Source organism: Echinops telfairi, unplaced genomic scaffold (assembly GCF_000313985.2).
Source record: "Echinops telfairi isolate 266 unplaced genomic scaffold, ASM31398v2 ScPeMD7_7475;HRSCAF=8513, whole genome shotgun sequence".
In the NCBI taxonomy this organism is placed as follows: Eukaryota; Metazoa; Chordata; class Mammalia; order Afrosoricida; family Tenrecidae; genus Echinops; species Echinops telfairi.
The window spans coordinates 7,704,680-7,718,468 of record NW_022111379.1 but is presented as its reverse complement, the minus strand read 5'-3'; the positions used below and the strand labels follow the sequence as shown (position 1 = coordinate 7,718,468).

General features: G+C 35.7%; 1 protein-coding gene across 1 annotated transcript in view; it reads right to left on the bottom strand.

The window, feature by feature from the left end:
• ARIH1 (ariadne RBR E3 ubiquitin protein ligase 1) overlaps nt 1–13,789 on the bottom strand; it is a 105,121-nt gene that overhangs the window by 60,581 nt on the left and 30,751 nt on the right. The window contains exon 3 of the mRNA XM_030889080.2: nt 4,289–4,356. Coding sequence (XP_030744940.1) covers nt 4,289–4,356 — 68 coding nt within the window. The remainder of the gene's footprint in view (nt 1–4,288; nt 4,357–13,789) is intronic.

Genomic DNA, 13,789 nt, shown 5'->3' with positions numbered 1-13,789 from the left:
GTACAAATGCGCTTTATACAATTGATGTGTGTATGGATTGTGATAAGAGTTGTATGAGCCCCTAATAAAACGATTAAAAAAATAAATAAATAAAAAGTTGCAGTCTTAGAAACTCACAGGGGCTGTTCTACTGTTCCATAGGGTTATGAGTTAGCACTGACCAATCTCCCCCAGCACCATCATATTGTCTAATTATTTATGCTCATTAAGAAATCAATTTCTCGAAGAAAAAAAAAGAAATCAATTTCTAAAACCAGCTTTTTGTTGTGTGGGTGGTGTTTTGCTTTTTCCTTCCTAGTTCATTAAACATAGTCTTCTCTCTTTGGGTTTACTGTGCCATTTTTCTAACTTACTGTAGTAGTCAAAGGCTTGTTCAGTTTCTACCTCTGTCTGTTTCTAATAAAGGCACTAAAAAACAAAATCTCCCTGTACCTCACCGCCTGTACTACATCCCCCCTGGTACTTATTTAATCTGTATTCAATTATTTGATAACTTCATTTTCCAATATCAATGTAAAGGAGAAACAGTGTACTCAATTTGAAAATAACATATTTTGCAGGGTATGAAATGCTTGTTTTAAATTATCTTCTAAATCTAGTTACTGATGTATAATCTAAAAAAGAATTTTTGTGTAAGGATAGTTAATACACCAAAAGAGTAAGGGTGAGTATTAATTCATAAAACAAGAATAAAATATTACTTTAAATTGGCACTCAGATGCTCACCCTCCCAACACAATAGCTGAAGACAAAATGGGTGCATAAGCAAATGTGGTAAAGAAGGCAGATGGTGCTCAGCTATGACAAGATATAGCATCTGGGGTCTTAAAGGCTTGAAGTGAAATAATTGGCTATGCAACAGAGAAACAACAAGCCCACATGGAAGAAGCACACCAGTCTGTTCGATCATAAGGTGTCATCGGGACCAGGTAACAGGCATCAGAACACCCTTAACAATCAAACAAACAATACCATATGGTTTAGAATAAAGGGAGTTGGAACAGAGACCCAAAGTCCGTCTGTAGATAATGGAACATCCCCCCCAGAGGGATCACAGGGAAGGGATGAGTCAACCACGGTGCAGTAAAACACCGACGAACCACAATATTCCTCTGGTTCCTTGAGGTTTCCTCACCCCCACAATGACCCCGTGATGTCTCTCACTTTGGACAAGACTGGAGGTATGCATACAGGTGTAGATAGAGATAAGAGCTCACGACACACACAACCCAAAAGCAGGAACGGGAAGAGAGAAGTGGCGTGGGGGAGGAGAAGAAGGGAGAACTGACTACAATGATCGACAAACAACTACAACCCCCCCCTCCAGGGGAAAAAACAATGGAAACCATGGGGGAAGGGAGACAGTGGTAGATGTGAAATTTTAATTTATAATCTATCAAGGGGTCATGAGGGGGGAAGAAAAGGGGGGGGGGGAGGAAGAGCTGATACCAAGGGCTCAATAGGAAGTAACAGTCTAAACAGAAAAGTGGGTGAAGGAAGACATCGGACAGTGCAAGATATATGACAAAATAGTAATTTATAAATTATCAAGGGTTCATGAAGGAGTGGAGAGCGGGGAGGGAGGGGAAAAATGAGGAGCTGATGCCAGGGGCTTAAGTAGAAAGCAAATGTTTTGAGAATGATGAGGGCAATGAATGTACAAATGTGCTTTACACAATTAATGCATGTATGGATTGAGATAAGAGTTGTATGAGCCCCTAATAAAATGATTAAAAAATAATAATAATGTTCAAAATGGCAACAAAAGATAAAGTAACAGTCTAGAAAAGAATGAAGGCAACATATGTATAAATATGCCTGCTACAAACAATGTGTATATTGTAATAAGCATTGTAAGAGCCCTCAATAAAATGATAAAAAAGGTTATTTTTTTAAAATCAGTTGAATACTATTGAAATAAATAACTCGAGATGGTTAAACAACAGAACAGATATAGAAAGAAAAGCAAATGGGTAAATTTAAAAAGCATGCTGGGGAATTTTCATAGAAAAAGTACAAAGTCATAGACAACACATAAGAAAAGTATGAAGGACACAGAGTAAATAAAACACTAGATATGGAGAAAAAAAAACTAGATATGGAAGAGATGCAGAAATTTCATTATGTGACTAACAAGAATTGCAGAAAGCATCTGAAAATACTCTTTAACGGAGTATAAAATCTGCAGTGCCTAATAGCATATTTTCAAGAATATTTCAAATAAAAACTGAAATTACATGGAGAAAATGATTAGTATACATATTCACAGAAGTCTCCCAATGTCTTATTTTATATTCATACTTACTACACTTAAGTACAATGTTTAACTGAAAAATACTTTCAGCAATATTCAATGCTATAGGCCAAAATTCAAATATCTTTGGAGAAATAAGAGATAAACTCTAAGCATAATTTACTAAAAAAGTGTCAGATAATGAAAATGTCTCTTCCTTCTAACTCAGTGTGAAGGAGTAAATTCTAATTCATAGTTACACTATAGAAGAGCAGACCTGCCCAACAGGGTTTCCAATCCCCAAGCTTTCAGTAAGCAGCTAAGCAGTTCATCACTGAGCTACCAGGGTTCATTGCAGAGCTATGTAAAAGAAATAACCTGAAAGAATGTGCTGCTAAGAATAATTTTAAAATACCACAGACTTCAAATAAGATTGCCAGATTCATGAGGATTAAAACCAACCAACCAACCAAGCTGGTTAAGGGCATTTTAACTTTCATGAACTTTGTGAAACTTTATGTACTGTTATTTATTAAGAACATGAGCAGTGAAGTCCAACAAACCTGAGTCAGAGTTCTAAATTCTTGTTTCAACAAGCTTAGATAAATAATTTAAACTCAAAGTTGTAGTTTTCACAGCAAGTGGAGATGAAAGTAGTCTTTAATCTCAATAAAACTATCAGGATAATAAGAGTAGGATGAAGCAGTCCCTGACACAAAGTAAGACTAAAAAAATGTCCATTATTATCCCAGAGAAATCTGTGAAAGCCAGGCTTGACAGGATGAACTAACTCCCTTGTTTTCCTGGTCTCAGAAGTTTTCTGCCTTGACAGGGTACGTGGATCTGTTACTAGGGTTAGATATCTGAGTTTCCGACCGTACTCAGGTTCTGGTTTTCAGTTTCACTGTACGCACATTGTCATTTGGGAGTAAGGTATGTAAAACTGGGTAATATTCTCGACACTACACACTATTTTTAAAAGCGCTAACTGAATCTTAAAAACAAAGGGGAAATATTTTCCATTAATTTCTTACAACATTTGGACTGTCAATTTCCACCAATAACTAGGGGTAATTTTAGACTAAGAGTAGAATTGCCAATGGATAGAATTGCCAAGGCTGATAGAATAAAGTAATTACATATAGGTTGTCACCATTTTAACAAGTACCCTAGATTTCCAATCTTAGGAACAGAAAAAATATTAAGACTGACATTAATATTGTCTGTCTCCAGATCCAGTTATTTATTCCCTTTTAGAAGTACAAAGATTTAATCAGAGAAAATATGTCAAATTCCCGAAATCAGTAAAAGCTTGCCCTGAAACCAGAGACCCGGTCCAGTTTTTCAGTGGTCAGGGTAACCCTGAGGAACACTTCCTTGAATTACTTTGTTTTTTACCAAGTAAATGTCATTTATATATTCAACATAGAGGACTATGAGCAAGAAATCTTTTGAAGTGATAAAAAGGTATTATTCATATGCTCCAAGTGTATCATGCTCATTTCTAAAAATCTAATTTTAGTTCCCAAAAGAAAAACATTAAGCCTGGGGATAACAGTTGTATGAGCCCCTAATAAAAAGTTAAAAAAGAAAAAAAAAAAAAAAAAAAAAGCAAAGGAAAAGCAAAATAAAAAAAAAAAAAAAAAAAAAAAAAAAAGTAAAAAAAAAAAAAGAAAAAGAAAAACATTAAGCCTGAATTTGCTACAAAATTTACGGTGAGAAATATAGGCAATAAAGCCAAATATCACTGCACATTGGTTTGTTCACATAAAAAGCCCACCCACTGCCAACGACCTATACTGGGCTTCTAAGGCTGTAAGTCTTTATGGGAACCAGAAAGTCTCATCTTTCTCCCACAGACTGGCTGGGGAGTTTGAACCACTGACCTTGCAGCTACAGTTCAATGCTTACCCAATAATGCCACCAAGGATCCTTTGTTCACATACAGGTAGCTATATACTTACTTTATTTTGTATGCTTCTTATAAATTCAATTCAACAGACTTTCTGTATTACATGTACCTCTAAATATGAAACAGATAACATAGTTCCTTACCTTTCCATCAACTTCTCTTTATCCCAATTGAAGTGGCTAAGGAGTATTCTTGTGATAGTTGCTGGATTCTAAAGGAGGAAGAAAAGTAAATTTAATAGAACTTCATAGACATTTAATGCACTTAAAGGCTGAATTTTAAAAAGTTAAATACTCAATTAAAATATCTCCTTTAAGGTATTTCTATATTCCTATAAGAAAATATAATAACCAAAAAGACATATGCTCAAGTATATTGGTGTATTAAATCACTAGCTAAAATTATGTTTGTAATAAAACTTAACGCATTAATAAGTACAATATCCGATCTAATCCATACAATTTCTATCACTTTATGGATTGAACAGTTCAAACAATTTTTAAAACAGAAGGTACTTCAGAAATATTTAACCAAAAATATCTCTACCATGTAATACTTTACAGTGTGTAATCTTTAGTTGCTATTTCATTTCTAGAAGAAATGTACAACTGGACTGTGAAATAAAGCCAAAAATTTAATGCTAACATTCAATTCTCTCACAAATATCCCCATTTCCCATGACACTAGTTCGCTTACTGTTTGGGTTGTACAAGTCATTTGTATTATGTATGGGCCCTCTAGGATGATGTCTGATATTACTAAAATGGCTTATTCACGCAGTTATAAATTTTAACTCAAAACTCAATTGGACATAAAATAAATAAATAGATAGATAGGTAGATAAACTAAGCTCAACCCATTCAAAAACACTCTAGGCTAGTTACAGTGCAAATATGGAAACTGAAATGTGGGCCTGCTGATTTGTTTCATGTATAATTTCATCATCAAATAACATTTCAAGACATATCTCTATGTATTAACAATTACATGACTACTGATTTGCTTAAAAATAAATCCAGACAGTACCATCTGACTTGTGGTTACAAGCCAAATGGAATAAAGGCACTGTAATTTTGCTCTCCTACTAAATACTCTAGAAATATACACTGAAAAAACAAACAAACAAACAAACAAACAAACTCATTGCCATCCAGTTGATTCCAACTCATGGTGCCCCTAAGGGAGTAGAAAGCCCCCATTTTCTCCCCTCCTAGGGGAGAATTGCTGACCTTGTAGTTAGCAGCCCTATGAATAAATCTCCAGGGTTCCCACCAGAGATAAATATTTCAAATTCACTAAGACTTAAATGTATATCCCTAACAACAAAACCCCCCCGCCAAAAAAAATTCAAAATAAAGAAGAAAAAAAAAAAAGCAGGAAAATTACATTGACAGCTCAACAGTAGCCATGAGTTAAAAAACATGAAAATCAAACAACCTTCTACTAAATAACCTAAACATAAATGAATGAAGATGTTTCGTGAAAATTTAGGTAGAATGTTGAAGGGAACAAAAATAAAACTACAATAATATCAAAATCTGTGGAACAGTAATAGTGTATGAAACCAAGCAAATCCAAATCTTCCACCACCACCAAGTTGATTTTATTTAGGTTTTCAAAGCCATAAATGTTTACAGGAGCAAATATATAAAGGGAAATTTATAGCATCAAAAATTCTGTGAGAAAATTAAGTCCTAAAGTGTTAGAAAAAGAATAAACTGCACCCAAAGTAAGCACAAGGAAGAAAATAAACAGAGAAATTAATGAAACTGAAGAGAAAATTATTGAAGCGGGTCCTGATGAGCAATGAGACAGATAAAACTGTGACAAACGTCAAAACAAAAACAGAGAAATACGAATTACTAATAGCAGAAATGAAGGAAGGAATATCACTACAGATCCTATAGGCATTAAAACAATGCTAGGAGATCTCTTCCTGTAGCCCCAACAGTCAGAATCAACTTGATAACAGTGAGAAATCTGTCCATTGATTCAACAAATTAGATGAAATGGATCAAATATGACTTATACTTTTTATTGTCATCAAAACAATTCATGAATCAGGTATCGGGCATCAAAGAAAAAATCATATAATTGAGAATAAAGGGCGGTGCAGAATAAAAACTGTGAAAACACACTCAAGAAGATGTGAAAATCCTCACATATCTCAATCAAATAAAAAAATTAGCTATAACCTTAAAAAGAACACTCAAGATCATAGGGTAGTTTCACTGGAGAAGTCTACTTATAATTTAAGGAAGAAAAAACACCTATTCAACAAGTATCTTCCAAGAAAGAAAAAGAGTATAATAGACACTTCCTACCTTCCATTTTAAGGTTAGAATCACATTGATTCCAAAAATAAAAAAGCAGCATTGTAAGGAAATTATTGTACAAAGGTGTAAAAATTCTCAACAAAATATTATGGAACCAAGTGAACTAATATATATGGAAAAAACAAACACACTGCCATGGAGTCAATGTTGACTCATAGTAACCCCCTGTGGGTTTCTGAAACTATAACTGTTTACGGGAGTAGAAAGCCCAGTCTTTCTCGGGTGGAGTTGACAGTAGGTTCAAACTGCCAACCGTAATGATTGCAGTCCAATGCTTAACCATTACACATCAGAGTTCCTGAAGTAATAATATATAGAAAGGATATACAAGAAGATCAAGATAAACTATTTCCTCTATGGATTAGAAGAGTCAACATAGTTAAAATGCTACCTTTTCCCCAAACTTTATCTACAGATTTAACTTAATTCCAATGAAAATTCCAGTCGATTTGGAATTTGAAGGGGCTGTTATCAACAAAGTGATCCTAAAAGCTATATAGAATTGACATAAAATTAGATTAGCAAAATAAATTTTGAAAGGTCATCATCTGAAAACATACATATTTTAAGTTAACAGTATTGGTGAGAGAATAATTCACAAAGATGGATGAAATGAACAGAAATAGACCCACCCAATATGACTTATACTTTTTATTGTCATCAAAACAATTCATGTATCGGGTATCGGGCATCAAAGAAAAAATCATATAATTGAGAATAAAGGGCGGTGCAGAATGGGCGCCCAAAGCCCATCTGTATACAACTGGATATCCTCTTCTAGGAGGGTGCCAAGGAGGAGACAAGCCAGTCAGGGTGCAGGATAGCAATGATGAAACATACAACTGTCCTCTAGTTCTTAAATGCTCCCCCCCACCCACTATCATGATCCCAATGCTATCTTACAAATCCAGCTAGACCTGAGGATGTACACTGGTAAAGATAGGAACTGGAAACAGGGAACCCAGGACAGATGAACCCTTCAGGACCAGTGGTGAGAGTAGCGATACCAGGAGGGTGGAAGGAAGGTGGGGTAGAAAGAGGGAACCAATTAAAAGGATCTACATATAACCCCTTCCCTGGGGGACGGACAACAGAAAAGTGGGTGAAGGGAGATGTCAGACAGTGTAAGACATGACAAAATAATAATTTATAAATTATCAAGGGTTCATGAGGGCGGGGGCAGGGATGGAGAGGAAAAAATGAGGAGCTGATACCAAGGGCTCAAGTAGAAAGCAAATGTTTTGAGGATGAGGGCAACAAATGTACCAATGTGCTTGACACAATGGATGTATATATGAATTGTGATAAGAATTGTACAAGCTCCCAATAAAATGATTTTTTTTAAATCAAAATACAAAAACAAGAAAAACCCCAATTCATTGAGGCAAAACAATGCTCAACAAATGGCTCTGGAACAATCAGACATGCATATAAAGCAAAATGCATCATTAACCAATACATAAAAGCATCTTATATAAAAAGTTAGCTCAAATTGAATTAGACATGAATGTAAAAATAAAACACTACGTAACTTAAAATCTTTATGGTCTCGAGTTAAGCAAGCAATTCTTAGCTATAATGCCAAAAACATTAGTCAGAAAAAAGGTAGACTGGAAGTCATCAAAAGTAAAAAGGTACTGTTAAGAGAATGAAAACAATGCCATTACAGATCTGACAAGGGATTTGTATCAAGAATATATTTTTATTCTCTTAAAATTTAACTAAGAAAATTCCCCAACTTAAAAAAAAAAAAAAAGCTTTATCTATGCCCTCCCCAAAAACAAAACAAAAAAGCTGGAAACACAACTACTTCCCAAATAATCCATAGAAATCTAAAGATGGACATGAAAAAGCACATAAAAGATGGTTAGGTAAGCACAAACTAAAGGCCTGACATTATCATAACATACCTATTAGAATTGGGGGATGGGGGAGGAGGAAATGTGTGGAGGGAACCAACCTAACAATACCAAGTACTGTTTAGTATGGGGTGAAAGGAAATGTTTCATAAATTGCTAGTGGAAATAGAAAATAATACAGCCAATACAAAAAAGGTGGCCTATTTTTTTTATTCACATACACACACACACACACACACACACACTCTCGCTCTCTCTCTCTCTCTCATCATATGACCTACAATTTCAATTTCTACAATTTTTCTAAAGTGAAATGAAAGCGTTTCCAAACCACGTTGAGGCCTCCTATTTCCGTAGTCTCAGAAAACCACAAGAGCAGTTCTACTCTGTCCTACAGGGTTGCAATGAGTGGCAACTGACTTGATGACAGTAAGCTTGGATTTTATTATTTTTATGGTCACAAAAGGAGAAATATAACATGAAATAGTTATAAAAGAAATCAAGATAAAGATTTTTGTGACCCAAATTATCAACCATAAAGAGGATTACTTTCACAACTTAAAATGCTTTAATATTACTTGTTTCAAACAAAACGGCTTTCCATTCATGTAATTTTCTGCAAAGTCATCTTTTTCTTTTTAAAATCATTTTTGGGAGCTTTTACAGATATTAACCTCCAAATCCATTATATCAAGCGAACTCATACAGATGTTGTCATCATCATTTTCAAAACATTTTCCTTCTAATTGAGCCCTTTGATATCAGCTCTGCTTTATTCCCTCCCTCCTCCACCTTACCACCTTCGTGAACCCTTAATAAATTATCATTATTTTTTCATAAATACACCATCAGATGTATCCCTTCACCCACATTTCTGTTATTCGTTCCCCTCAAGGGGAGGGGGGGTGTCATACATCCATCACAGCTATCAGTCCCCACTTCCCCACCCTTCCCCTAACCTCCCTCATGGAATTGTTACTCCCATTTCTGTTTCCAAGGGGTTTATCTATCCTGGATTCCATGCAAGTGCCGATCCAGCAGGATTTGTGAGGTAGAGCTGGTGCCATGATAGAGGGGGAAGCATATTAAAGAACCAGAGGAATGTTGTATGTTGTGCTGTAGCTAAATTGTACCCTGGCTGGCTCGTCCCTTGGGAGGGGGGGGAAAGCGGGGGTGTCCAATTAAGATAAAGATTTTCATGCCAAAAGAAATAGACTCTGGTGTTGATCAGGGAAGGAAGAGGAAGCAATAGGCTAGGGGGCAGACAGGTGTTATCTTGGGTGAAGCGATAAGAGAGAAAGAAAAAGCCAGGGTGGTACTGGAGGAGGGATAAAACAAGCTATTGGGAGGTCTGATAAATTGTGACATTGTTGAATACAAAGATGACCTGAAATGTAAGCCCACCTAATTCACAATTACAATTTGAAAAACAAAAACAAAAACAAAAGGCCCCAAATTTAGAAACTCCAAAGCTGTAAATGACAAAACCAGTAAAATGTATTTGCACACCTAAAATAACAAATAAGCCAACATATACATCCATAAAAAAAATAATGCAGCAAAATATGACCAGGGTTTTATGAATTACTCAGAAGTGGCAGAAAAACTCAATATTCTTAATATAATAAGTGTTTTTTTAATCTAAGTGTTTAAAAATCTAACGTGATTTCATAGCAAAGGTGTGGGGACGAGCTATAACATTGGTGTCACTCCATAATTAGTAGTAGGTGAGGGTCATTTGGTAGACATCAAACATTTTAAATGTAAATAGAGTTCACTTCTAAAAATATACCCATTAGAAAAATACAAGTGTGAAATGATAAAAAGAATTTTTATATATAGATTTCTACCACTTAGTACAGTGGTAGCCTGTGTTGCTGTGACAGATTTATGACCTTGTACTGCATCTACAATGGAAAAAGTTAAGAAGGATATACATGGAAATTCCAAAATGTTTGTGGGGAAAATTCCATTATCTTTTCATTCAAATTTTCTATTAACTTTTTGAAGTGCCCTTGTATAGTAAAACTATTCTTGTTATCCTCCTTGGGAGTTGGTTTGGGAAAGGGGTAAAAAGAGATAGAGCTTTTCCTACTCTATAGACATATAAATACAAATTTTAAATATTACTTTTATAATCAAACAAATAAACTCACTGCCATCAAGTTACTGGCTAACTCATAGCAACTTCTGTGGGTTTCCAAGACTAACTGTTTGTGGGAGTATGTCCTGTCTTTCTCCCGCGGAACTGTTGGTGGTTTCAAACTGTTGATCGTGCGGATCGCAGCCCAACACATAACCACTAAACCACCAGAGCTACCCATTTTTATAATAATCATCTATAAGACAGTAGAGCCCTAGCTACTCAAAATATGGTCCATAAAAATCACATCATCTGGGAGTTATGGGAGTGCAGAATTATAAACTCTAACCTTTGTAGATTGAATCTTCACTGCAACTAGATCCTCAAGATCCAAAGGTGATTTGTACACACATTGAAGTTTGAAAAGCACTAAAATTAGCTACAGAAAAGTAACATTTTGAGAGTTCATTACACTATCTGCAACAATAAATAAATAAAAAATTTAACTGAATTGTAATTCAAGCATACTTTTTCTTCCCGTTAAAGGTAAATAAATGTTACGCGCTTGAAAATAAGAGCCAAATATTCTACAATAAAGTTAATGACACAATAAATTCTTTATGCATCTAAATTTTATAATATTGTATACAAAAAAGGAAATCACAAAATAATAATAATTTATAAATTATCAAGGGTTTGAGGGAGGGGGTAGTGCGGAGGGAGGGGGGAAAATGAGGAGCTGATACCAAGGGCTTAAGTGGAGAGCAAATATTTTGAGAATGATGAGAGCAACGAATGTATGTGCTTGACACAATTATGTATGTATGAATTGTGATAAGAGTTGTATGCGCCAATAAAATGATTCTTAAAAATTATTTTTTTTAAAAGAAGGAAATTGCTGATCAGTCAAACCACTAAATATGAGCCAAAATTAGGTAAGATAGGAAGATTTAGGGGCTTAATTGTTGAAATAGCTAGAAAAGTGCGGCTCTGAGGTCCCAGGCAGGAATCACTAGCAAAATGGAATCGCACAGAACTCTCTCAATTAAGTCAAGGATTAGAAAGCTGTGGCCAAATATATACACATGAACAGAATCTAGCTGTTAATCTTTCTCACAACTGCCTCTTAATATACAAGAAGGTGAAGAACATCACATTTTTATTTATTGTCTGCTGCTCCTTCTCCAGAAATGAGAAAAAAATATCAACTCCTTTCAAGAACTCCTAACTATACAACTTTAATCACTATAATGAAACACTACTAATCACTGATTACTAAATTCCCAATTTGGGATATTTACTACTAACTGTTCTGAGATGGGAAGGAGCCCTGGTGACATAGCGGGTTTATACACTGGGCTGCAAACCCCTAAGGGAGACAGATAGGGCTTCTGCACCCATAAAGAGTTACAGTCTCAGAGGACCACAGGGGCAGTTCCATACTGTCCTACAGGGTTGCTATAAATCAACTCAATGACAGAGAGTTTTGAGTTTTAAGAAGGTGGTCTTGGTGGCATCGCGAGTTATGAGTTGGGTTACAAACCACAAGGTACCCACCAGATGTTCCATTGGAGGAGCTGGCGTTTCTGCTCCCATAAATATTTAATTGGGGGGGGGGGCTCTTACAAATCGTATGGCAATCCATCATTGAATTGTCTTAAGCACACTTGTACATACATTGCCATCAATATTTCCAAAACATTTTTATACTTGAGCCCTTAATATCAGCTCATTTTTACCCCTCTCTCCCCCATACTCCCACCCTCGTGAATCCTTTTCAATTATATATTATTGTTATTTCATGTGTTACACTGTCCCTTGTCTCCCTTCACCCACATTTCTGTTATTCATCCCCGTAGGGGGTGGGCTACATATCCACTCCCATAAAGATTTACAAATTCAGAAACCAACAAAGGCAGTTCTAGTCTGTCCATAAGGTCAGAAGACAGTCAGAATTGACTTGATGCCAGTAAGGGATTTTTGTTTGTGTTGTTTTGTTATGGTTCAAAACCACCAGCCACTCTGAGAGAAGGATGAAGCTTTCTACTCCTGTAAAGATTTACAGCCTCAGAAATCAACAAGGGAAGCTATACTCTGTTCTGTAGCTTCACTATCAATTCAAGCAGATTCAATGACAATGGGTTTGGTTTTGGTTTACTTTGGTTGTGGGTTTACTAAGCTTTTGAAACTGGTTGATCAAGAGACAAACCATCTCAAATAAATATGACCCTAGTAAATGATTACCATTACAGGAAACTCTATTGAGACCTGATCTTCTTGGCTTGTGTTGTCCAAAATTGGCTAGTCTTCCCACTATGCCTTTGGGGGAGGGGGTTGAATCCTACATGTATAAAGGTTAAGGAAAGATAAAGCCAAAGAACTAGGTAAGTCTAATTCCAAGCTGTCTAGATGCAAAGGAACTAATCAAAACTACCAATGAGGATTCTGTGATATTATACCATCTCAAAATGCCTTACTATTTTTGTGATGGTTCAGAATTGAAAGATTATTATGGTTAGTTTGTAAACTTTATCAGGAGTCCCTGGATGATATTAATGGTTATGCACTTGACTACTAAAAGATTAGCAGCTAGAACCCACCCAAAAGTCCTCCGGAAGAGATGCGTAAGTGTTTGTTGAGGGGCCACAGCCTTAAAAATCCCTAGGCAGCACAGTTGTACCCTAAGAGAATCAGAATTAACTTGATGGCAACTAAGGACAACAAAAAACCTTTTCAGTTATCTAATCACATTTTCATGCTGGTTCCAGCTCTCAAGCTCAAGGTATTAGCACTGCACAGAATTATCCTGTCACATTCTGGAAATATTTAGCCATCTGACTAAAAAAAAAAAAAAGGAAAAACAAATCAAGTGACTTGAAATGTATCTCCCAGTTCTTCCCCTAATACAACCACTATGATAGCATTCTATATATAGTTGCCAATTCTTATGAAGGCAACTTGGAAAAAGATTTCCCTACTTTTTAATAACTTCAACAGATCCAACAAGTATTTTCTCAAGCTACCTACCTCTTTTTACTAATATCCTTCCTTTCCTCATAACAGTTTAAGGTAAAGTAGGGCTACTGTAGGAATCTGGTTATGAATTCACAGATTATTTCTTACATATGAAGTCATGGTACACTAGGCAAATATATATGAGGATGGGGAAATAGACCCGTGTGTCTATATTTACAGGTTTAGTATTAAGGTAGCAGAAGGACATTAGGCCTCTACTCAAGTACTCCCTCAATGCAAGAATACTTTCTGTTATTAAATTGGCATTCTATGATGCTCACCTTCCTGACACAACCGCTAAAGACAAAGCGGGTGAATAAGCAAATGTGGTGAAGAAAGCTGATGGTGCCC